Genomic DNA, 25,156 nt, shown 5'->3' on the forward strand with positions numbered 1-25,156 from the left:
CAAATACAAGGTAATTACACCCACAATGTTTGGAATAAGCTCCCAGGCAGCAGAGAGGAGAAATATAAGCAATTCCATTTGATTCAAAGGATTCATTTGTGAAAGAAAAAGGATGCTGCAGCACCAAAAGCTTGGAAAAAGGAGGCTAGAGTGAGTATGGGCCAGGAAAAAAGAAATAGGAGAATGCACAGGATTGAATTTTCAGACTGGTGATCAAACACTAAAGGGCTAAATAAACTACCAGAAATCTCAGCCACAGAAAAGGTCTTCATGCAGGTAGCACTGTAGAAGTAAGCTAGTGTGGATTACTTTAGCATGGACTGAGAGGTTTAAGGTAAACCATAATATTTTTGAGTTATCACGAGCACCAAAACCATTTGAGTTCACATACTGCATATAGTACTGCCCTGAAATCTTAGAAAATCTAAGTATTATAACTAAAGAAATTGTATGATAGTGTTCATACTACTAACCTGCAAAGAAAGGTTCTTCCAGGTCCATCAACACATACACCTCCATTGTAACACAGAATTGAGTTTAGCGTAGGCTCAGTGCAAACATCAACATCAATTTCACAGAATCGGCCACTGTACCCACTCGGGCAAGTACAAACAAATGCATTGACTTCATCTTGGCAAGAACCTCCGTTAATGCAGGGAGCAGATTCACATTCCTGAGGAGAGAAATAATAATACATATAGTACACAGCTTTAAAACACATTGCTTACTATTCATCTCAATAGCAAGAAACTGAATCTGGAGATTTAAAAAGGTGTTGGACTTTTTTAGTGTCTGATAAACATAAGTCTCTGATTTTAGGCAATTTTTGTTTATACAGAGATACTTTGATTACAATTCATACTAATTCTTGAAACTATACTTGTTCCTACTCATTAATCTTGCAGAAATGTAAATGCATTTTCATATAAGCAGTCTTACAGATGTATGTGATTCCTTTTTTAAATTTTTAAAGTATGTTTTTGAGCCATAGTTATATTCTGTCTAGTTTTTTACAGTAAAGCCTATTACAGTGAAAAAAAAAATCAGAAAAATTAGTAAGGTAATTTTGGACAGAATAAAGAATTACATATACAAACCAATGCACACAATCTTTTTATCAACATTTCCTGATAAATGCTTTCTCATTATCACTTAATGCATGATATTGCAAATAGAAACATTTAGAAATGTTTATGTGTTCACATAATAAAAATGTCCTCTGATAAAGCTAATGTAAAAATAATCAAAATAATTCAAACCATGCAAAGTAGCAGCAAATTAATATTTCTCCAGAATTACAAGAGGGTTTAGTTACTCCAAGTGCCAGTGCAAAACATGTGGGTTTGCCCTTGAGCACAGAAACCTGGTTTTTACCTCTATCCCAAAGGAGTTGTATTTTGTAAATGCAACCCAAATAGTCTAGCTAAATCCAGTATTTTAAATTTATTCTCACACTACTGTAACTTTAGAAGATTTAATTCTTTAAGGATATCCAAGGGCATTCAGATTTCCTGCAGGTACTACAGTTGCTTTGACAGAATGTAAATTCAGATATCCATGGGGAATTGTGAGAAAACAACTTATTTTCCTATAAGCTCTCCAACTGGGTGTATATAGGATGATTTATTAGTGAGCATTACATAAACTAATTGAATTATACATCCCACAGGAAGAGAGAGATAGTCCAACAGACTGCCAAAAATCCTGTGTATAGGTTTTAGAAGTAGTCTTTTGCTATATTAATTACATTTGTTGTTGGCAGACATGAGTGTTCTTTTTTTTTGATTATAAAAATATCTCATTTCACAGTTCCAACCTTCTGACTTTTTTCCTATTCCAGCAACTTACCTAGTTTTCTTAAGTTGTGTTAACTTGTATCCATCTCTATTACTTCTGTTTTACAGATCTGCTAACTAGCGGCATAAATTAAATACCTATCAATTAATGGATCAAATTTTTATTTGATTAGGATTCAAAAGTTGGAAGTTCAACAAATACCTAAATCATTAAAATAGCTAAGTCACAGTCATGCCAAGTTGCAAACTTAGTGCAAAACCTTTTTTTTTCCTCTACGGAATGTATTGTTCTTGTAAAATTTTACAAAACTACCTTCAGTAATTATTTTTTTTCCAGTAACGTAAACCCCAGACAGTTTTAGGAAACAAATCACACTCATTACTTTCCAGTATATTTTGATGTGCAGCAGTTAAAATTAATCATTAGACTTGCAAAAATCAGAGTACACCTCTACCAGAGAAGTGCTGGTCTGCACTGCTTTTAACTCGGGTAAGAAAATTGTTTCAGTGAATAGACAGAACTGTGTTGAAAATGCTACAAATATATTCACCCCAAAGCGGATGAGCTACCACACTGACACCAAATGCTGGAGTTCCTAGTCTAAGCAACAAGGACATGAGATGACAAACTGAAGTTGCAACACAGTTGTTACAAAGTCCTATCTGTCTTAGATCCTACCAGAAGCTGATTTTACAGCTTCACACCAGGGAGTAGTTGGCTTTACAGACAATTCCCAACCACCCTGATTCTCTGAAGACAAGCTCACCTAAACACCAATGCTATTTCTGTTTTATCTTCCTCTATATAGTGGTAGACTGAATCTTAGCTATGTCCCTAATCAGACATTTGGCAAATAAGAGCAAACATAGCATTGATTCAGTCCTAGAAATATTGCCTATCTCCTCCAGTATAGTAGAAGAAAAATATTTTATTGGTTACCTCTGGTGCTCAGTTCCCAATCTAATGAGATATCTTTTAATCTTTGCTCATCTAGAAGTTATCTGATCAGGCATTCAAAGGAAAAGTGCCTTTGAATAAGAAAATGAAAATTGCAAAAATAATATTCACATAGATGGGTCATTTTAGCTTTTCCAAATTATAAATTTTTGGATACATAGGAGTGTCACAATTGCTGAATGGGTGGGCATCTGTCAGCTAGATAAAGTGAACTCACCACACCTGGGTATTCATAGGCTATAAAACTTTCATTTCTGTCCCATCAGAGCAAGTAACCTGTTCAAACAGATATGTATTGCCTAGGTTTTCCTGTAGCCATCACTGCCCTCTGTCTTTTCCGTTTCTGTGTTCTAGTTTATTCCATTTAAAGGCAGCTTCAGTCAAACCAGGGGGACAGCCAGCTATATCCAAGGAAATCAGAACAGAAGAGCTACTTCTAAGACCCCATTTTGTCAGGTTCTTTCTCTTCCAGAAAGAGTGTCCCTTACTGACTTCAGCTGGGGTGCTCTGCTTATTTCTTACCCATCTTTACAACTGTAGATGGTGCCCAGTACTCACATTTTACAGCATACCTAATGCTCCCCTTCCAGCTCATCTTTTAAAATGCAGCTACCTTGTAAAAAACTGCAATTATTTAACAAGAAAGAAATTAAACAATTGTAATTATTTGTATAGAGCTTTTATCAATGCTTCACTTCACTAGTCTGACACACTTTAATCTCATCTAAATAGCTCTTGAGTTTTCTCATATCTGATCTCCTAAGAGCAAAGCAGGACAGGTCCCTTTCAGTAGGGATCTTTTATTCCAGTTTGGTGGGTTTTTTTCTGTGAAGCGTACACTTTTCCTGTTTTGACCAAACATGGAATCCTTTATGTGTTGTTAACAGGCAATGACCTCAGAAAAGATATAAAAATTATAATGGACATGATATCAACATGAACCCCCATTGCAATGCTATGGAAAAAACTGCTAATGCTACCCTTAAGTCTTCAGAGAGGGGAAATATGACTCTTAGACAGGTGACTATTTATCTTTTTATAGTTAGGGGAAACTGAGACATCATGCCAAGTTCTAGGATTTGTTTATTGTAAAGGATATCAAAAAAATTAGAATATAACATGATTTAGGTACTAGCTAAAATGCTTTACAGTAAGTTAAGTCTAAGAAAAATAACACTTAATAGAATTTTTATGATAGAATTTTTTTCAAAAGCATTATTTCATCCTGTATATCATTGTAACACTCCAGCCCTGGAGCTGCGGGCTCATGGGCTCATCTAGGATTGTTACTTTAATATATGTACACGGTTCTTTAATACCTTAAGAGAATGTCAAGAGAATAAAACACAGACTTCTTCCCAAGGGGTTATTAATTTAGGTGAGAATAAGGGAACTTGGCAAAGGTTCAATAAGGGCACTATACAAGCTTAACAAAATGTTCCACCACAAAACAAACTCAGAACATATTAATCCACAATACCCAAGTTATTAGAGAAATTCATGGGGTACAGATTGTTTCTGGCTACTAAAAGCAATAATCAATGGGTCTTTTTGGTATAAGAATTTCCATAAGTCTCGATGGCTCTATAAGTATTCTTAGGTATCACCAAGAAAACTGAGAGACACAGATAATGGCAGTGCATAGACATTTGCACAAGAATATTATATATTGAGTATTTAACTCCCGTAGAAAGCCAGTAAAAAAATGACCACCTGCATTCCTCTAATCCAGACATATCCAGCAAGAGACAAGTTCCAACTTTACAACTGAGAGTAAGTCACTGTATACCTGTCAGTAGTAGCTGATCTTCCAGTCCCTTATACTTAAAAAAAAAGGCTTGATGCAGCTCTTAAACATACACTTTAGGCAAATATTAATTAAACTTAGGCAAGTATTAATTTTCATGTAGCTATAAATGAATAGAACATGCAGACTTCTGATAGAAGAACAGAATGGTGATTTTCTGGCTTTATTTTTAGTAAATTATTTTTAAAGTACAAATAAGCCCAATTCTTTTAGCAAGACAACTTAAAAATTAAGGTAAAAAGGCATAGAATATCGAGATTTCTAGTTATGCAGCTGTTTTATGGGTAGATTTCCTTAAGAATCCTTAGTTCAAACAATGCCATACAAGATTCATTACATTTATTAGAGCACAATAATTTATTATTTCTTCTCTGTATTTCCTGCTCACCAAATGTCATGGTGTAGTAAATCTTGTTGGTACTAGGAAGAAAGTGAGTGTCCCTTAGAGAGTCCACCTGGCATGGCACAGTTCACTGGTTCTGCTGGCAGGGAATTGTTCTGAAATCTGGACTCCAGCAAGTGACCTAGAAAGGCACAGCACTTTGCTCCAGGCATATTCCTTCGTTACCCAAATGTGTGTGTCCATAATGACATCTGTCTTTGGAAGTGAGGTTATTCTGCCATTCTGCCTAAGAAAGCCCAACATACTACATATCTCATTATATCATCTCCAAAGTCACAGTGCATAGCTTGAAACAATGATAAGGGAACATATTATAGCAAATAAATAATAATAGAGAAAACCTGCTATTTTTCCAGATAATGTGTAAATTCAATATTCTTTCTTAAAATTTAGAAGTGAGTTTTAGAAGTTAAAGTTTGTTGTTTGTTTGTTTTTTGGTTTGGTTTGGGTTTTTTTTTTTCCTACAGAAAGGACTATTTTTCATTTGTCTTCTTTGGAAAAGCTGATTAGAAATCAAATATTCTTTCTAAAAACACATTAAATTTTATTTCTATAAAAATTGTAATGATAGGCATACTTTTATTTAGGGGAAGGAGTTTTTGTACCAAAAAGGTAATTATAAAGTAGACTAATTCTCAACATAAATAACTCATGCAAATCCACTATGAGGAAGTGGGAAAGTGGGGCAGAGGAAGAGGGAGGAAGATAGGGGGCAGGGAATACACATAGAGATGTGTACATAGAGATCTCTCTTTTCATAGAATCATAGAATCGATTGGGTTGCAAAAGACCTCCAAGATCATCAAGTCCAACCCTTGGTCCAACTCTAGTCCATTTACTAGATCATGGCACTCAGCGCCACGTCCAATCTGCGTTTAAAAATCTCTTAAGGATGGTGAATCCACCACCTCTCTAGGCAGCCCATTCCAATGCCTGATTACTCTCTCTGTAAAGAATTATTTTCTGATATCCAATATAAATTTCCCCTGGCAGAGCTTAAGCCCGTGCCCCCTCGTCCTATTGCTGAGTGCCTGGGAGAAGAGACCAGCCCCCACCTGGCTATAACTTCCCTTCAGGTAGTTATAGACAGTGATGAGGTCACCTCTGAGCCTCCTCTTCTCCAGGCTAAACAACACCAGCTCCCTCAGCCTCTCCCCATAGGACTTGTGCTCCAGTCCCTTCACCAGCCTTGTTGCTCTTCTCTGGACTTGCTCCAGCACCTCAATATCCTTTCTGAACTGAGGGGCCCAGAACTGAACACAGTACTCAAGGTGTGGCCTCACCAACGCAGAGTACAGGGGAAGGATCCCTTCCCTGGTCCTGCTGGCCACGCTATTTTTGATACAGGACAGGATCCCATTGGCCTTCTTGGCCACCTGGGCACACTGTTGGCTCATGTTGAGCTTCCTGTCAATTAGTACTCCAAGGTCCCTTTCTGCCTGGCTGCTCTCCAGCCACTCTGTGCCCAGCCTGTAGCGCTGCAGGGGGTTGTTGTGGCCAAAGTGCAGGACCCGGCACTTGGCCTTATTGAACTTCATCCCATTGGAATCAGCCCATCTCTCAAGTCTATCCAGATCCCTCTGCAGAGCCCTCCTGCCTTCCAGCAGATCGACACTCCCTCCCAGCTTGGAGTCATCAGCAAATTTGCTGATGATGGACTCAATCCCCTCATCTAAATCATCAGTAAAGATGTTAAACAGGACTGGACCCAACACAGACCCCTGGGAAACACCACTGGTGACCGGCCGCCAGCTGGATGCAGCTCCATTCACCAGCACTCTCTGGGCCCGACCCTCCAGCCAGCTCTTAATCCAGGAGAGGGTACACTTGTCCAGGCCATGTGCTACCAGCTTTTCCAGGAGTATATTATGGGAGACAGTGTCAAAGGCCTTGCTGAAGTCCAGATAGACCACATCCACAGCCTTCCCCTCATCCACCAGGTGGGTCACCTGATCGTAAAAAGAGATCAGGTTGGTCAGACAGGACCTGCCCCTCCTAAACCCATGCTGTCTGGGTCTAATCCCTTGTCCACCCTGAAGGTGCTGTGTGATTGCACTCAGGATGAACTGCTCCATAACCCTGCCAGGCACGGAGGTCAGGCTGACAGGCCTGTAGTTGCCAGGGTTCTGCTTGCAGCCCTTTTTGTGGATTGGGGTGACATTCGCCAACCTCCAATCATCTGGGACCTCCCCAGAGAGCCAGGACTGTTGGAAGATGATAGAGAGTGGGGATGGATCCCATCTGGTCCCATAGACTTGTTAGGATCCAGCTGGCTCAGTAAGTCAGTAACTATATCCTCCTGGAATACAGGAGGGCTATTCAGCTCCCTCTCCCTGTCTACCAGCTCCAGAGGCCAGTTGTCTTGAGGGCCACCTGTCCTACTGGTGAAAACTGAGGCAAAGTAGGTGTTAAGTACCTCAGCCTTCTCCTCATCTTCCTTAACTATATTTCCCTCCAAGTCCAACAGAGAATGGAGGTTTTCCTTGCCCCCTCCTTTTGTTATTAATGTATTTATAAAAGGACTTTTTGTTATCCCTTACTGAAATAGCCAAATTTACTTCAAATTCCACTTTTCTTTCCCTAATTTTTTTCCTGCATGACCTAGCTCTATCTGTAAATTCTTTGTAAGTAGCCAGCCCTTTTTTCCATAATCTGTAAACTTTCTTTTTATCCCTGATTTCTTGCAGAATCTCCCTATTTGACCAAGCTGGCCGTCTTCCCCTCCGGCTGGCCTTTCGGCACACTGGGACAGCCTGTTGCTGTGCACTCAAAATTTCCTTCTTAAAACATGTCCACCCCTCCTGGACCCCCTTGCCTTTAAGGGTTGTTTCCCAGGGTATGCTCTGAATCAGTTTTTTGAATAGGCCAAAATCTGCTCTCTGGAAGTCCAGAGTAGAGGTTTTAATGGTGGCTCTCCTTACATCCCTGAGGACTGAAAATTCTATTATTTCATGGTCACTGTGCCCCAGGCTGCCTCCAACCACTACATCATCTACCAGCCCCTGTTTGTAAACAGTAGGTCTAGCAGGGCCTTACCCCTGGTAGGCTCGTTTACCAGTTGATGAAGGAAATTGTCCTCTATACACTCCAGGAACCTCCTTGACTGCCTCTTCTCTGCAGTATGAAGCTCCCAGCAGATATCTGGCAGGTTAAAGTCACCCACAAGAACAAGGGCTGGAGATTTTGAGACATCCGCCAGCTGCTTGTAGAATAATTCATCCCCTTCATCATCCTGGTTGGGCGGTCTGTAACAGACTCCCACAAGGGTGTCAGCCTTGTTGGCCTTGCCCCTGATTCTGGCCCACAGGCACTCAACCTTGTCACTGCTGACCTCAACTTCAACAGAGTCAAGAGACTCTCTAACATATAAAGCCACCCCTCTACCTCTCCTTCCCTGCCTGTCCTTTCTGAAGAGCTTGTAGCCCCCTATAGCAGCACTCCAGTCGTGTGAGTCATCCCACCACATTTCTGTGACAGCAACTATGTCATAGTTTTCCTGCTGCACTATGGCTTCCAGCTCCTCTTGTTTGTTTCCCATACTGCGTGCATTGGTGTACATGCACTCCAGCTGGGCCATTGATTTCATTCTCAACTCGGGCTCTATGCCCTTAGGCCTATCTCTGGAGAGCCCAGTCGCCATCCCTTCCCCCTTCAAACCTAGTTTAAAGCCCTCCTAACCAACCCTGCCAACTTATGGGCTACAGTTCTTTTGCCCTTCCTAGATAAATGGAGCCCATCTGCTTTGACGAGACTGGGCAACACGGAGTTTGCGCCATGATCAAAAAACCCAAAATTTTGACGATAGCACCATCCCCTAAGCCACCTATTGGTAAGCTGGGCTTTCCTAAACCTCGCCTCATTCATCCCAGCTAGCACAGGAACTGAGGCAATTACTACCTGTGCTCCTGTCCCATGAAGAGATCGGGTCAGTGCCTTGAAATCTTTTTTAATTACTCTAGTACTCCTTTTATTAATGTCATCACTTCCAACCTGGACAACCAACAGCGAGTAATAGTCTGAGGGTTGGATAAGCTTAGGAAGTCTTTTGGGAATATCCCTCACCATGGCCTCGGGAAGGCAGCAAACTTTCCTGTGGGACGGGTCTGGCCGACATAGAGGGCCCTCAGTTCCCCTCAGAAGGGAGTCACCGATTACAACAACCCTTCTCTTTTTCCTCTTACCTGTAGTTGTAACCCGTCCGGTAGACTGGGGGTAGCCAGAAGACCTCGTAGACAGATCCTCCTCCTGACTGTCCTCCAACAGACTGTCCAAGTCCAGGGCCATATACCTGTTTTTTAAGGGCACCCTGGCAGGTGAAAGGGGTCGAGAGGGAGTGTTTTTGCCTCTATGACCAGGCACCTGTTTCCATTAGTCCCCATCCCTATGGTCTGTTCTGTCTGCCTGATGGCAGGAGGGGCTGGGCTTCACCACCTCCTGCTGGGCTGCCTTAGGAGTGGAAAGGGTGTGACTCCACCAGTCAATTTCCCTTTCACTCTCCCTTATGTTTCTGAGCCTATCAACCTCTTCCTTTAGCTCTGCCACCAGACCCAGCAAATCATTCACCTGCTCACATCGTATGCAGGTGCTTCTCATACTGTCCTCTGGTAGTAGGTCCAGGCTCAAACAGTCTATGCAGCCAGAGGCCTCAGTGGCTGCATCCTTTTTAGAGGGTTCTGTCTGTATTGACACCCCTCTACTGGTAACAGGAGCAACAGCTTTCATTTTTTTTTGGGAGGCATGACTGCCTTGAGTTGTGGGGAAAGGTAGAAAAGAGAAACAAACAAACAAACAGAAAAAAAAAAGGGCCGCAGAGATACCTAGGCTTCTGCCCTGCCTGTTCGCCCTTCTTGTGTGAACTGCTGTGCAAACTGACGTGCCACACCCTCACAGACGTGCCACGCCCCTGTTTGCCCGCTCTTGTTCTCTGCGCTCCAGGTCGCTTGCGCTCCCTAGAGATGTTTTTAAAGCCTTCTCAGTCTCCTGCTAACGAGCAAGCCCCGCCTCCAACTCCCCTCTGAGTCACCTGCTGATAGCTGAAGGAGCAGCAAACAAAGCCTGCCAGGGAATGATATATTTGTGTGTGTTGAATTATAGAGTCTAATTTCCTCTGAATACTTATGATACAAAGTCTGAAGTGCCATTTGCTGTTTGATTTCTTTGTACACAACTACGAAGTGATTAACTGTAGGGGAAGACTTCAAGCAGAAAAAGGTAGTGTGGCTTTAAACATCACTTGAGGAAGCAAAAGGAAGCATAATGATATTTTTGAGAAAACTGGATTCTAGAAGAAAGTCACTGACTTGTAGAAGGTAGAAACAGAGATTTAAAACTTGAATTTTAAAGAATTGAAAAGAAAGAGATAAGAAAGAAAATATATTTATTGCCTCACAAAAGAAAGATGTCTTAAAGACTCATGTTTCCACTCATTTACTGATAACACTGAATGCAACATTATTCTCAGGTCAAAAGTGAAGTTTTTTTGGGATAAACAAGAGCCATGTGTCTAAGGGTTTGGAATAAAATAAAAAATAAAGCTGGCAGAAAGGAAATCAATGCTGTAAATAAATGCGTTAGAAACTACTTTAGAGTTAAAGAAAGGGTTTTTACATACAGAATATGGTATGTATATGGTTGTTAATACATGCTGAATCCAGATATTGAAACAATTGTCTAATTTTACAGTATTACTCCATAGAAAATTTACAATTTGATGTTTTGATATTATTTCATAGTTATGCAAAACATGCATGATCCAGTGCATTACTCAGAAACTAGGTGTAGGCATTTCAGTTCCTTTTGAGGATACTTTATCACAGTTTAATTTATTGAATTTGTCATGAGTGCAACCATCTGATATAATTACAGCTGCTATTAAGACACAAAATGATCCAGTTTCTCTTTTTAACTTTACAATAGCACCTTAAACTGTGTGGTTTGCCAGCTTATGGACTTTTCCATTCAAATGGGAATTTGAATTACATTCTTACTTTGGATTAAATCTCAATAGCATTGATGTCATATAAAAGCATGAGATTTTTACCAGGAACTGAGATTATTTCTATTTTATCTTTAGCAAATTATAAAGAATGTATATTTTTAATGTGTCAAATTATTAGATTATTTTTTCCTGTAATTTTTTTCTGAATATAATCATGTATACACATTGTTTAATTCTTAGCATCCCAAAACTTTTCTTTTGGTAGATTAAAAATATATACAGAATATTGTGGAATGAACTGGAAAAACCTGTGTCCATATTTAAGAATAATATTTTTATTCAACATATTTCAGTTCAAAAGAAGCTCAAAACTATTTTGCCTTGAAATGTTATATTATTAACACAAGATGAGGAGAAAAATAATAAAAATAAACCTAATTTTCAGACAGTGTTACAAAGCAGCAATATACTGGATCAGACCAGTGCTCCATCTGGCCTGGCATTCTGTCTATAGTAGTGGTGGAGAGTAAGCCATTTAAACAAAATCATGTGAACTTTGACACTTTCTTCCATCTCTGTACCATGCATCCTCTCAGCAAGCAGAGCTGTGTAATCGGACTTGAGAAACTGTACTTCCCTTACTGGTTGATTTATCATTCATTTATGGACCTGTTGTCCATGAATTCCCTAATTTTTCTGAACCTACTAAGAGATCACGTGCCTACCTCATCTTTTGGGACAGCAAGTTCTAGGGGTTCCCCACTTCCTGTGAAAGAAAGTACTTTGATTTCTTCCAAATGTTTCTCTGTTTATTTTTATCATGTCCCTCCAATTATTTTATTACAGAATTTGGGGAGGAAATTTTCCATTTAATTTTATCCACCACTGCAATAGTTTTCTAAACCATAATTACACTCCCTTCAACTTTCTCCTCTTCAAAGGGAATAGTTTCATCCATTTAAATATCTACTTAAAATGTTTTCAATTCATATAATATTTTTTACTCTTGATAGCTTCTCTAACTGCTATATGGTCCCTAAGATACAAGGTCCAGAACAGTGCACAGTACCCAATAGGCAAAACCCGGGTTTTACATACAAGGGACATAATTCCCTCTGTCCTGTTCCTCACACTCTTCTTGATCATACCCAGCATTTTTTTTTATTCTACTCTGCACTGCAACTGTACATTGAGACAATGACTTCAGAAATCTGTCAATGATTGTTCCAAGTATTGTTTTGTGACTTGTAACTGACAGTTGAATTCAGCTGTATAAGGCTTTTTCTCTCTAGAACATTTCTTTACAGTGAAGCTTATCTGCCACCTTTTCACTCTCTCCATTTTGTGAGGTCCTCTGGCATTGTTCAAATACAAAGGCTTCCCTGAGGTTTTCTTGCTGTGACCTGGTCCCATCCAATTGCCCATTTTACACTTTAGCAATCAAGCAATCCCAACAATTGCCTACCAGACTCCCAGGTTTTGATAGGTGTGAAGAGGTTTTTACAAGTTAGAATGTCCTTTATAAGGTATTTTTCCATTTTTGTTTTAACTTTTTGAACTTTCTGCTAACATTTGAACTAATATGTTTTTAAGACTTTTCTGATATTTCCACTTGGACAAGTTTTCCATTTGTTAAAATGCCAGTTTTCCCTTGTTACAGATATAAGTTTCCTTCATAAGCCAATCAGGGGCTTTGGACAACTTTGAGTTCTTCAGTTGTAGCACACATTTTACCTGGCCTTTTAACATTATTTCTTTAATAATCTTTAATATGCTTGTGAGTTTCTTGTGGTCCTCACTTTTCCTAAGGGTTTTTTCTTGTGTTTTTTTTTCCTGAAATTGAACATATTAATTTCATAGTCCTGTTTTTTAGGATACTCTCTGTTGTTACAGCATCCTTGATGCAAGAGTATACTATGGTATCAGTTGATAGGATTTTGTCTTGTAAGGGATCAGAAATATGCCTGTCACTGTAATGTTCTCAGAGAGCTTTGCACTTTGGAAGTGAAATTTCTCTGCAATATTCTTGTAGGACTCATTAATTTCTCTACTTCTGCAATTAACTTTTTTATTATTACTTTAAAAGAGTCTCCAATTCAGTCATTCTTCCTGAAAATAAAATTATCTCACAACCAGGAGGTCCCGGAAGTGTTATAGACATTAAATTGTCCCATGGGTCTGTAATCACAGATGTTGTTCTTTGCAAAATAAAGTGGGCATCTCCCTCTCCTCCTGCTCTTAGATTTATCTATCTGCATCTTCAGCGTAAACCACATTATTTTTTACGCCTGCATTACTTTAGTTTCTTTCAAGAAAATACTTACCTTACTCAACATTCCTTGAACTAATTAGCAACATAAATACTCAAGAGTGTGAAGAAGTCCCAGAAGTCCCATAGAGGCACAAATAAGCATTCAGCTCACCTGAGGCTTTTTATACAGACACTGATATTTGCCATACATATATATTGCACACCTATACAAGGAGAATTCTGGGGAGGGGATTCCCATTTCTGGCTTGCCTATTCTGGCCCATGAAGACTCAGTCATCACGGTCAGTGATTAGATTCAGTAAAGAAATGCAGATGTTTATTTCAAAATCTGTAGATCTCTCTGAATATTCACCACATTTTCATTGACTATAATAAGTGCACAGCTTTCACAAAGACACCTCAAGTTAGGCAAGATGAATCCTACTGGTTTTCCCAGTCAAATCCCAGATAATTATATCATTGTCAAGTCTCATGTCTTTTGCACAGTCTGGCCAGTCCTGATGAATAATTGCTTATTTGCTTGGAGTAGCAGCATATTCCTCTCTGCCTCTGCATAAGCTGTGGTGCCTTTGTGTTGAAAATTAATTAATTTTCCTGATTTCCCCCTTGTTTCTATCTCTTTTCAAAATAGAGATAAAAGATCAGTAAAGCTAGATAAAATAAAACAACTCTAGGATGCAGTGAGATTACAGCTTTCTATTAGTTACAAGCAGAAGCACCAACAAGCTGAATATTCTTGTATAAAGACTCAAAATGCTTTTTGCTCCCTTTTTGACAGGATGAGACAGCCCTAACTGAGCATGGAAGAAGCACAATTACCAATGATGTCTCATCAGTCATAGCAAAGAAAAAAAAAGCCAAAAAATGTTAGAAACAATGTCTACTACTAACCATAATTGCTATTACTGCACATACAAGCAATCTATTTGAGAGAAAAGATCAATTTTCAGTTATGTACGTTCATTTTATCATTTCAAATATATGCAAATATCAAAGGAAATTGTGTGTATTGAAATTGATTCATATAGTGCATTTATTTTTTTTCTGTTACTCTTTCTTGAATGAATTCTATAAATGAAAAAGCAATGAAAACTGTAGAAGATAGCAAAGTTTCAATATCCACATTCCATATTAGATATGCAAAAGCTATACATTATAACTATAAAGATATAAATGCCTATTTTTTCCTAAAAGCATTAGACAACCAGAGAAAGTTTTGAAATGTATTTTCTTGCAAACTATATCACAACATAGGTAGAGGCTGAAAAAAATCCAGGATAAAGAAAGCAGAAATAAAGTCTGAGTAAGTCTAGGGTAATAGCTATATACACATAAATATATTTTATTTTTAAATTGGTTATTTGAATCACCTTAGTTCCTGACCTTGCCTGGCTGTACAATGACCACCCAGCCATTTTCTAACTCTCTCTCCTCCTATATGACAAAAAAAAAGAAAATAAGATGACAAAGCTTCTAGATTGATAAGGCCAGAGACATCATTTACCATTTACTGTTCCAGGCAAAACAGACTTGACTTGAGTAAAATAATAATTTAAGTTATTGCAACGAGAAATAGATCTTGGGACAATGGGAAAAAGAAAAAATTACCTAAAACCACACCCCACTTCTCCTACGGCTCAACTTCACTCCTCTATTTCAAAGCTTTTACCTACTCCTATCACCCTGAGAAGTCAAGACAGGGTGGGAAAGGGGGGTTGTACTTTGCACCATCTCCTCATAGCTGCACCTTCTTATGCTTTTCCCCTGCTTCAACATGGGTTGTCTCCCCGTGCTGCAGGGTAAGACTGCTCCTGCATGGACTCCTCTCTATGGGTTGCAGTTCCTGCCTAGAGCCTGCTCCTGTGTGGCACTCCATGGACATGTCTACATGTTGCTGCATGGGATCTCCCATAGGAATCAGTGCATACATCTGCTCTGGCATGGTCCTCTCAATGGACTACTGACAAATGCCTGCTTGGCCATGGTTCTCTCAAGAGAATCACTGCTACAATCTCTGTTTCAGTGTCTGGAATACCTCTTAATTCTCCTTCTTCTATGACCTTTGATACTTCCAAGGTCATTGTGTTGCTCACGCTTTTCCTCTCTCTGATGGGCAGTTTGCTACTCTTTCTTAAATAAGTTTTTACAAAGGTGCCACCACCTGGAGTGAGAGGCTCAGCTGTACCATGCAGTGGGTTGGTTGGAGCTGACTCGAATGGATTGTTTCCAGCATGGGGCAGCCCCTGGACTACTCTCAGAGACCACTCCTTCAGCCCTCCTTCTAAACAAAACCTTGACACCTACACCCAATGAATTCGTATAGTCCTTATTATAAATAAATGTATCTTCATATGAAGAATATCTATCTATCTGGATTAAATTATGACCATATTTTAAACCAAAGGAAGTGGTAGAAGTTAATCTAGAACAGAACAATTACAGAGCATAAGCCTGCCAGGAGTATCAAGATGTGCACAGCCCTACATAGTCAGAAAGCCTAGCTGATCACTGAAAGAATTGCAGGGGCATGATATATGAGCAGGATGAATGTAGTGTTAAAGCCTTTAAAATATGGCACTTGCAGAATAGTCTAATCTGGGAATCACTGCATGCAAATAGAATGACTTTCAAAAAATGAAGCCATCACTCTGACAGATTTATCTGCCAAAGGTGTACATATATTGTTTCATAATTCCTATGAATTCCTAATCTATGCATTTTCAAACACCTCAGTATGAAATATGGTTATTTTTCAAATATAATTTTATGAAGTTGTCTACAGGTCATTTAATCTCTCATTCTCTTAAAATGAAGAAAAGTGTAAATCACGGATCTTGCTAGAGAAAATATTACCCAAGGGTATTCTGTATTAGCATTGGCAACAGCTGATAATCATACAGATTTGCAATATCATATCATGATGTGCACTCTGAAGAGCTGAATTACTTATTTTCTGACTTTTCCTTTCTGTAAAAGAAGTTGGAAACTAATATTCCAGCTAGACTTACTCCCCGAGTGTGACTTTAATGCATTTTCAACAGAAGAATTATAGACCATACTTCCTTTATGTAATATGAGACATTTTTAGTTATCTAGTACATTAAGCTGTAAATAAAAAACTATTAAAGGTCCATGCATTCATATATAAGTTAAAAAGAAGTTTCTATAGCATTTTGGAATGTGTTTTGATCATTCAGGAGCACCATATTAGAAGCCAGATAGCCCACAGGGAGGCAGATCTCATGCCAGACCTTCTCATGAGACCAAATACATTTAAAAGGATCATATTCCAAGATCAAATTAAATTCTGTTTGGCACAAAACCTGAAAAAGTCTAAATCAGTTCAATATTTCCTGCAAAGTGTGGTCAATATTGGAAGGACAGTTCATTGTTCTGCCAGATGTAGTGACGTTTTACAAGTTGACCATGGCACAGACTTGGATGTAGGGATGCTTTCTTGTCCACAGCTATTCCCATGAAACCACAAAATTATTAATGAATTTCAGAAGAGAAAGTGGGTACTGTATTCAGTACACCATGGGTTTGCATCATAGTGTGGGGAGTGACAGTGTGTATGTCTGTAGCTCTTAAGGTCTGAGGTGATTAATGAATGCATCCTTAAGGACCTGAGAACCACCTGTAGAATGTGGATGCCTTATAACCAGTAGAATCTTTCCATGTATGTTAGGTGAACTACTGACCAATAACGTAATAGCATGCTATATACAGGAGTAGATAAAAGTGAAGTTATTTTTAGTGTTTGTCTTTTGTAAGCCTTCTGATCACACTGCACCCTGAGTTCTCTCTGCCTCCTATGACCGCTGCAAAGCTAATCTACCTTACCCCAACAAAGGGTGACTCCAATATCATAGAATTCCACAATTGCCTGGATTTTGAAATTTTAAAGATGAGTCATGGCAACTTTCATTGTAGAACATTGGACCTTGATGTTTTCCATTCAAATATACAGGTAAACTACATCAAATGGGACTCAAAATGCAAACTAGGTCATTATCCTATCTATCCCAGACTGAGGGACAAATGATTTTCTGGTAATGTTGGCTTAGCTTGCTGAGGTTTTTCAGATTTATCATTCCCACTTAACTTTTAAACTTCTTTAGACATTTTATCAATGAGCTTTCTTAATGCAGTGTCATGTAAACAAATAATGAGCTTTTCAGAATGGATTTTAAACAACTGAATTTCTGCCATGCATTTTCAGTAAACTGACTTCGGAGGTTAACCAAATAAAAATGAGTTTCAAGTGGCATATTACCCTTTCTCCTATAATTAAAAAAAATAAATTTGAAGACATACATTGATATTTATCTCACATCTTGAGCTGGTCCATCCTGCTTCACACGAGCACTGATAACCATCAATGAGATCTATACATCTGAAATGAAAAACAGTGTTATTCAGATGAAGGTAGGTAATTCCAGATTCATCATTAGTAGTATCATTCCATACATTTCACAATAGTGGTCTAAGGTAACCTACTGAAATCCATTTTTAATAATGGATCCAGTTATAATAATGGATTTCAAATGTGTATGTTATGGGAGCTGAGAAATTTTGTAAGGATACTGATTGTCGTATTAAAAAACATCTTCCCATTTCAACCTGTTGGCTTGTAACAACTAAAAATTTGCTTTTAAGTATATTAAACTAATTAATTACATGTACTGAATACTGGTTTATCTAATGAACAAAAATGAAAAAGAAACTGAGATAATGGAACAGTATACCACATTAGCTTAAGCAGGCAACATCTGTCATCTTTAAGTGTGCTTGTACTCTTACTTTGTGGAAGAACATAATTAAAAGTATATTTATCAACCTTCCCATATCATTAAATCTTAAATATTGCTAGTTAGGTACATTATTTTACAGATAATAATAGTTAAATAAAAATAGACACCTTCCATGAAGACAAGGATCTGGCAAGCATTCATTAACATTTATCTCGCAGTTTTTTCCAATAAAACCTCTCTTACAGTGACACTTATAGGAACTGATGTCGTCAATGCAACTTCCATTGTTGATGCAAGGAGAAGACATACATTCATCTATATTTACTTCACATCTATCACCTGTTTGGAAAAAAAAAATAACAAAAAACCAAACAGACAATACTATTAAGCTTTAAATTCTAAAGGCAAACCAACCAAGTTTATTTATTAATAGTTCCAGATAAATTGCTTTTATTTAAATAGATTGTTCACATAGTTCATTATAGTCATTAGTAAAGGCTATTCAATTGGAATTACCTATAGGTTTAAATGCAAAAAATTATGGTTATATTGAGAAATATAAATGATAAAATGATGACTTCTGTAATTGTGGCAAGGCAATGAGGTTTTGAGGATTAGCAGGCAAGAAATTGAGAAATTCACATTTCCAGATTAACTTTGTTATAGTGATTAGAAAGTTGAATAGCACAGGTTTCCTGTAAGAGGAATACAGAACTAAAATGGTACATATCTTGATGGTGATCTAACTGTAATACTTATTTTCTCAAAATAAAATTGAAATGCAGGGACTTTCAATAAATGATGCAAGAAATGCAATTCTTTGAAATATTATTGAAGACATTCACTATGAGACATATGGTGGTGCACTTTTATGCTTGTAAGTGCCACAACTTTTATCTAAACCTCTTGAAATACTTGTATTTTACAAAATCCTAGTTGACAAAAACACATGCATAGTTCTTTTTGCAGGCAGTTACAGCCCACTGCTTGGTAGACAGCTAAGCACCACTCAGTCAGTTACACATTCACACAGTAGGATGGGGGAGAGAAACAAAAGGTAAAAGTGAGAAAATTCGTGGTTTGAGATGACAGTTTAATATGTAAAGCAAAAGTCACACATGTAAGCAAAGCAAAACAAGGAATTTATTGCCTGCATCCAATGGGCAGGCAGGTGTTCAGCCATCTCCAGGAAAGTTGGGCTCCAACATGTTTAAGAGTTACTGGAAAAAATGAATGGCATCAATGTGAACGTGCTCCCCCTTCCTCCTTCTTCCCCACCTTTACATACTGAGCACGAAGCCATATTGTTAAGGCAGATCCTGCTCTAGTAAAGTAATATGTGCTCAGTTCTGGGCTTCTCAGTAGAAGAGAGACATGGACCTATTGGAGAAGGTCCAGGAGAGGACAATGAAGATGATGAAAGGGCTTGAAGATCTCTCTTACAAGGACAGGCTGAGGAAGATGGACATTTTGAGCCTTGAAAAGAGATGGCTGAGAGGGGACTTCATCAATATATATTGAAGTATCTGAAGGGAAGGTGCCAAGAGGATGGAGCCAGGCTCTTCTAAGTGGTGCCAAGCAATAGGACAAGAGGCCATGAGCAGAAACCGATGAACAGGAAGCTCCACTTGAATATGAATAAGACCATCTTTTCTGTGCAGGTGACCAATCTCTGGAACAAATTGCCCAGACTGGTTATGGAGTCTACCTCACTGGAGATATTCAAGAACCATCTGGACTCAATCCTGTCCAATGTGCTCTAGGCTGACCCTGCTTGAGCAGGGAGGTTGGACCAGATGACTTGCTGTGGTCCCTTCCAACCTTATCCATTCTGTGATAGCCCTTGTGTGAGTTTGGATCAGCTGTCTCCTTCCAACTTCTTGTGCATCCTCAACCTCCTTGTTGGTGGAGTGTGGTAAAGAGAATAAAAGCTCTTGGTTCTATGTAAGTGCTGCTCAGCAACAACTAAAACACTGATGTGTTATAAACACTGTTTTCAGCAAAAATCCAAGACAGCCCCATACTAGATACTGTATCTAGTATCTAGATACTGGAGAAGTTTAGCTCTAGCCAGCCCCAGTCAATATATTACAGATAAATGCTAGAACTTTTCAGGTATGGGAGGCAGGAGAGGTGTAGACGAGGAAAAAAAAAGGAATGCTTGAGACAAAAACCATGTTTTTAAAGGAAGGAATGCACTACAAGGAAGAAGCACAGAAATACCTGAACCTTTGTCTAGTCTGCGTATGAATATGCAACCAGACGTCAAATTCTGGCATTTGCAATAAATCTATTAACATGCTACAAGCACTTTAAGATAATGGAGAATATTTTTATTTAGTGGATATCCAGAGTGCAATATTCACATTAATACGATTGTAAGGAATATATTGAGGAAATTGCACAATATACTCTCAGCCTCCTAACTGAGTGTTTTGGTTTGAATACTTTGGCAAAATGCCAAGTATAAACCAAAGGACAAAGCTCCCTCCCTTCACTGAGAAAAGGGAGGAAAAAAAAATCTCCAAGCAGCAAGGCCCACTTCAGCAGGACAGCGGCAGTGTGTCCTGTCTCTATCTTGGCCACGATGGGAACTGAGAGAACTCCTCTTCCTCCACTGTATTTATATCCCAGTTTGCATCATCTGGAAATTTTTCTTTGGTTGCTTAAGTCAGGTAACACCTGTCCCTACTAAAATTAAGGCCTAAGCTACCACACTGAGCCAAAGAAAATAAACCATATCCCAATTCTTTTTTGAAGTCTGTGATGCCAGCCTCAGCAGCCCTAGAGCCCTGTTATGCTGTATTGGAAAGTGCAAAAGAGGAGACTGGACTTGTCAGTGTCTTGGTTTGAGATAAACAACTGCCAACCCCCCCAAGCACAGAGAGAAAAGCCTCCCTCCTAACACCAGGGAAAGGGAGGAAAAGAGAGAGGAAAGAAAAAAACCACTTCAAACGGCATTTATACTAAAACTACATATATTTTTCACAGAAAGAGACAATTAGAAGAGAGTACAAATATACACTCACACAAGTTTGCAACAACAAATTCCCCACCTCAACATCTTAACGAACACACAAATTCTACTGTCTTAACTACACATTACTTAAGAAAATACTTATTCCCCAGGGAGACAAACTCAAGCAGAAAGGAGAGACCCAGAACAACATAATTTACTTTCCTGAGGTACCCTGTGAGCCAGTGGTGGGCCTGGTCCTCTCCATCCCCCCTGGGACAGCATCGTGCGTCCTCCCAAGAGGAGGGCTGAGAAGCGACTGCCTTAACCACTCCCACACTGGTTCCTACTTCCCTGGAGATGATGTCATAATGTGGCATGGAATACAAAATTACTGGCTAGAAGAGGTCAGCTGTTAGCTCAGCCCAGCTCAAGTCAGCTGACAGCTTCGGCCTAGTCCACACTCCAGAGCCCAAATCTAGGCCCACCTAGGTGAACCCATAACATTCTCCACCCCTTATTCCATACCATATTATGTCACTCATATCTTAGGTTCTCATTCTTAAACACTCTTTATTTTTCCAGGGCTGTTTTCCACCGCTCCATAATGTGGCTAAGAGTCCATTAGGATGGGGTAGATATTTCAGATGGGAACACAGCAGTTCAACTCAGGTCATCTTATCTGATGGTTCATGTCTTTCACTAGGGTTACCATCCTCTCTTCAGGAGTCTCTAGTTTCCCACTGGGGTTAAAATAGTGTTCACAGTCAGATCCATCCCTTGGCCTCATCCACCTACAGGTGGTCTGAGGCATTATAGGCCCAATAAGCCAGGAAGAACCCTCCCCCAACCAGTCCAGGGTGTAATGTTCTTCATCGGCTCGGCTCTTGGGCACATCAACACTCACACAACGGGTTTTCAAAGATTCAACTCAAACGGCAGTGTCCCACCACACATCAACAGCTTACGCAGGCTTCTCTTCATGTCTTTCTCCTCGGTCACACAGAAGTACTACAGTTCACCATGTGACCCATCCCCCTTAGCAGCAGTCCTAACAGCTTTGGCAGCCTCGGAAGCAGCCCCGACAGCAGCACAAGCAAGCAGCAGAGGCAGAAGCAGCCCCGGCGGCTCGCAGCCCTGGCTCGCTCGCAGCCCTGGCTCGGCTTGCAGCCTCTCATGGCTCGCGGCCTCTCATGGCTCGTGGCCTCTCACAGCTTGCGGCCTCTCACAGCTCGCGGCCTCTCACGGCTCGCGGCCTCTCACGGCTCGCGGCCTCTCACGGCTCGTGGCCTCTCACGGCTCACAGCCTCTCACAGCTCACGGCCTCTCATGGCTTGCAGCCTCGCACGGCTCACAGCCTCTCACGGCTCACAGCCCTGGCTCGGCTCACAGCCTCTCATGGCTCGCAGCCTCCCCCGGCTCACTCGCAGCCCTGGCAGCAGCCCCGCCAGCGACAGTTCTGGCTCCTGCGGGTTGCTCAGCACTGCGGGCGCTGGTTCCGGGCGCCGCATCTGTCGGGTTCTCTGCAGGGGGCTCCGCAGCTCCTCTTTTCCCCGTTCACTGGGGTCTCACAATGGCAAGCACGCTTCACAACTGTGGATAACCTTAAGAATAGTGTTCACAGGTAAATCCACCCCTCGACTTTATCCACCTACAGGGGCCCTGAGGCACCATGGGCCCATCGAGCCTGGAACACCTCCTCCCCACGCCAGTCCAGGTGAGATGCTCCTCATTAGCTTGGCTCCTGGGCACATCAGCATTCACATGATGAGTCCTCAGGGATTCAACTCAAACAGCCGTGTCTTGCTACACACGAACAGCTTACATGGGCCTCTTTTTTTGCAGTGGCTACATTCACAGCAGGCACCAGTCGAGCTGTTTGAACTCACAAAGACAGTGAAATAGTGAAAATGAGCATTCAACAATAAGGGAGAGTTGTTTACATTTTCTGTTCTGGATATACCTAAACGAGGCAGATATCAATCTATGTTTCTACAACAATCTTCCCGGGAACCCTGCCAAGATTCTGGGACATATGCCAAGGTCCTCCATCGCTCCCAGGTTTCGGCACCATTAAACTGTCTTGGTTTAAGATAAGCAACTGCCAACCCCCCCAAGCACAGAGAGAAAAGCCTCCCTCCTAACACCAGGGAAAGGGAGGAAAAGAGAGAGGAAAGAAAAAAACCACTTCAAACGGCATTTATACTAAAACTACATATATTTTTCACAGAAAGAAAGAGACAATTAGAAGAGAGTACAAATACACACTCACACAAGTTTGCAACAACAAGTTCCCCACCTCAACATCTTAACGAACACACAAATTCTACTGTCTTTACACATTACTTAAGAAAATACTTATTCCCCAGGGAGACAAACTCAAGCAGTAAGGAGAGACCCAGAACAACACAATTTACTTTTCTGAGATACCCTGTGAGCCAGTGGTGGGCCTGGTCCTCTCCATCCCCCCTGGGACAGCATCGTGCGTCCTCCCAAGAGGAGGGCTGAGAAGCGACTGCCTTAACCACTCCCACACTGGTTCCTACTTCCCTGGAGATGATGTCATAATGTGGCATGGAATATAAAATTACTGGCTAGAAGAGGTCAGCTGTTAGCTCAGCCCAGCTCAAGTCAGCTGACAGCTTCGGCCTAGTCCACACTTCAGAGCCCAAATCTAGGCCCACCTAGGTGAACCCATAACAGTCAGGTACCCTAGAAAAATGAACTGAGAGAGGCTGCTGTGCAATTCTACATTTGACCACATCTTGGTGCAGTGGTACTGGCATCATGCTAAGCTCTATATTGGTACAAACCAGAAGGCAGTTTGGAAACCTGTTTATACCCCATACCATGCCAGCATTCAAGTAGAAGCTCTGATGTTTCATGCTCCTTGAATACTCTTGCTCATTTAGTGTCACTCTCTCAGGATCACTGGTGTCTTATTTTATTTTACTACAAATAAGAACTTAAAAATTTCAGAAACATATATTTTGTGAACAATATCTAAGTAGAAGAATAGTGAAACCAAGTTAATCTCTTGTGCTATAGCAGATCTAACTATCAGAGGCAATACTCTTTGTAAATCAGCATTAGGGCAGAAAGTTCTCTTATCAAGGAATGCTTCAGAAATATTGGTAAGATGGTAGTACTACAGAATAATATACTCTGCATTCACTTAACTTACAATTCTGAAAGTGATTTTTTTTCTTGTATCTGAATGTTGAGGGCAGGTCTATAACATTATATTCTACAGCATTATAAAAAAACAAGGTCGTGTTATTAAGATTAAATTATGCCAAGTAAGACTGAACCTATTGGAAAGAAGAGGAATGCCTCTTAATAATGATATCTCCTTATTCTCCCTTTACTAGGAAAGCATTATCAGTAAAAGATTTAGACATATGTAGAGAGTTAATGTCTATTTTGTCATTCCCACCCTAAAAAGAATTTGTGAGATTTGTGGTGAATACAAACTATAATCATTACGATTATGGTACAACAGGGTTAAAGATGAAAATGAATATATTTAATGAAGAAAAACTAATTATTTTTTTTAAAGAAAAGAAGGAATTAAAAAAAGTAGTTTTAAGTATTGGTTCTGACAAAGAAAATAATGTCCTCAATAGCAGGACATCAAATGTTTTTGCCAAAATGCAAGAACTCAAAATACTTTGTAATATTCTTATAGAAAATATTTTATATATAGATGTTAAAATTTCTTCTTTAAATTCAGTATCCATATTCTAATATCCACTGAAATCAGGCCAAATACATCGCTAACATTAATCCCTTAGGATCACTAGATGAATCCATCCTGATGCAAATAAACATTTTCATTTAAATTATTCCCAGGAAGAAAATGCACTAAATTTGCAATTTGTTCCATTGCAGTGACAAAAAGGCTGTGACAGTAACCTAAATAGTCTGTAATTCTCTTCCAATGCAACTGTCACTTAGAATCCTGTCTTCTTTTTCAATCCTTTTTCAAAGTATGAAAACTTTCAATTAAAATTATTTTTTCTGAATACAACCAAATACTCTGTAAAGTTGGTGAGAGACAAACCATAATGTAACATGTGATAGATTTAGTTAGGCCAAGCTTTAGTTTCTTATAGTAGGTCCTGTGTTTCTGTGTTAGTTGATATAGGAGGGGAGTTTTTAGGGGTTTAATAGTGCAGGTTTTTAAACTCAGTTGCTTTTTTCCTAAAATTACCTTTCAAGTAACGGTTGCCTTCATTACTGTCATTACTTCAAGAAATAGTAAACTGTAAG

General features: G+C 39.6%; 1 protein-coding gene across 1 annotated transcript in view; it reads right to left on the minus strand.

Moving 5' to 3' along the window:
* EYS (eyes shut homolog) overlaps window positions 1-25,156 on the minus strand; it is a 782,127-nt gene that overhangs the window by 430,544 nt on the left and 326,427 nt on the right. The window contains exons 26-28 of the mRNA XM_071548512.1: window positions 18,096-18,267; window positions 17,492-17,570; window positions 474-673 (exon numbers count right to left, since the gene is read on the minus strand). Of these exons, the coding sequence (XP_071404613.1) occupies window positions 474-673; window positions 17,492-17,570; window positions 18,096-18,267 (451 nt within the window). The remainder of the gene's footprint in view (window positions 1-473; window positions 674-17,491; window positions 17,571-18,095; window positions 18,268-25,156) is intronic.

This window comes from Pithys albifrons, chromosome 2, assembly GCF_047495875.1.
Source record: "Pithys albifrons albifrons isolate INPA30051 chromosome 2, PitAlb_v1, whole genome shotgun sequence".
NCBI classification, from domain to species: Eukaryota; Metazoa; Chordata; class Aves; order Passeriformes; family Thamnophilidae; genus Pithys; species Pithys albifrons.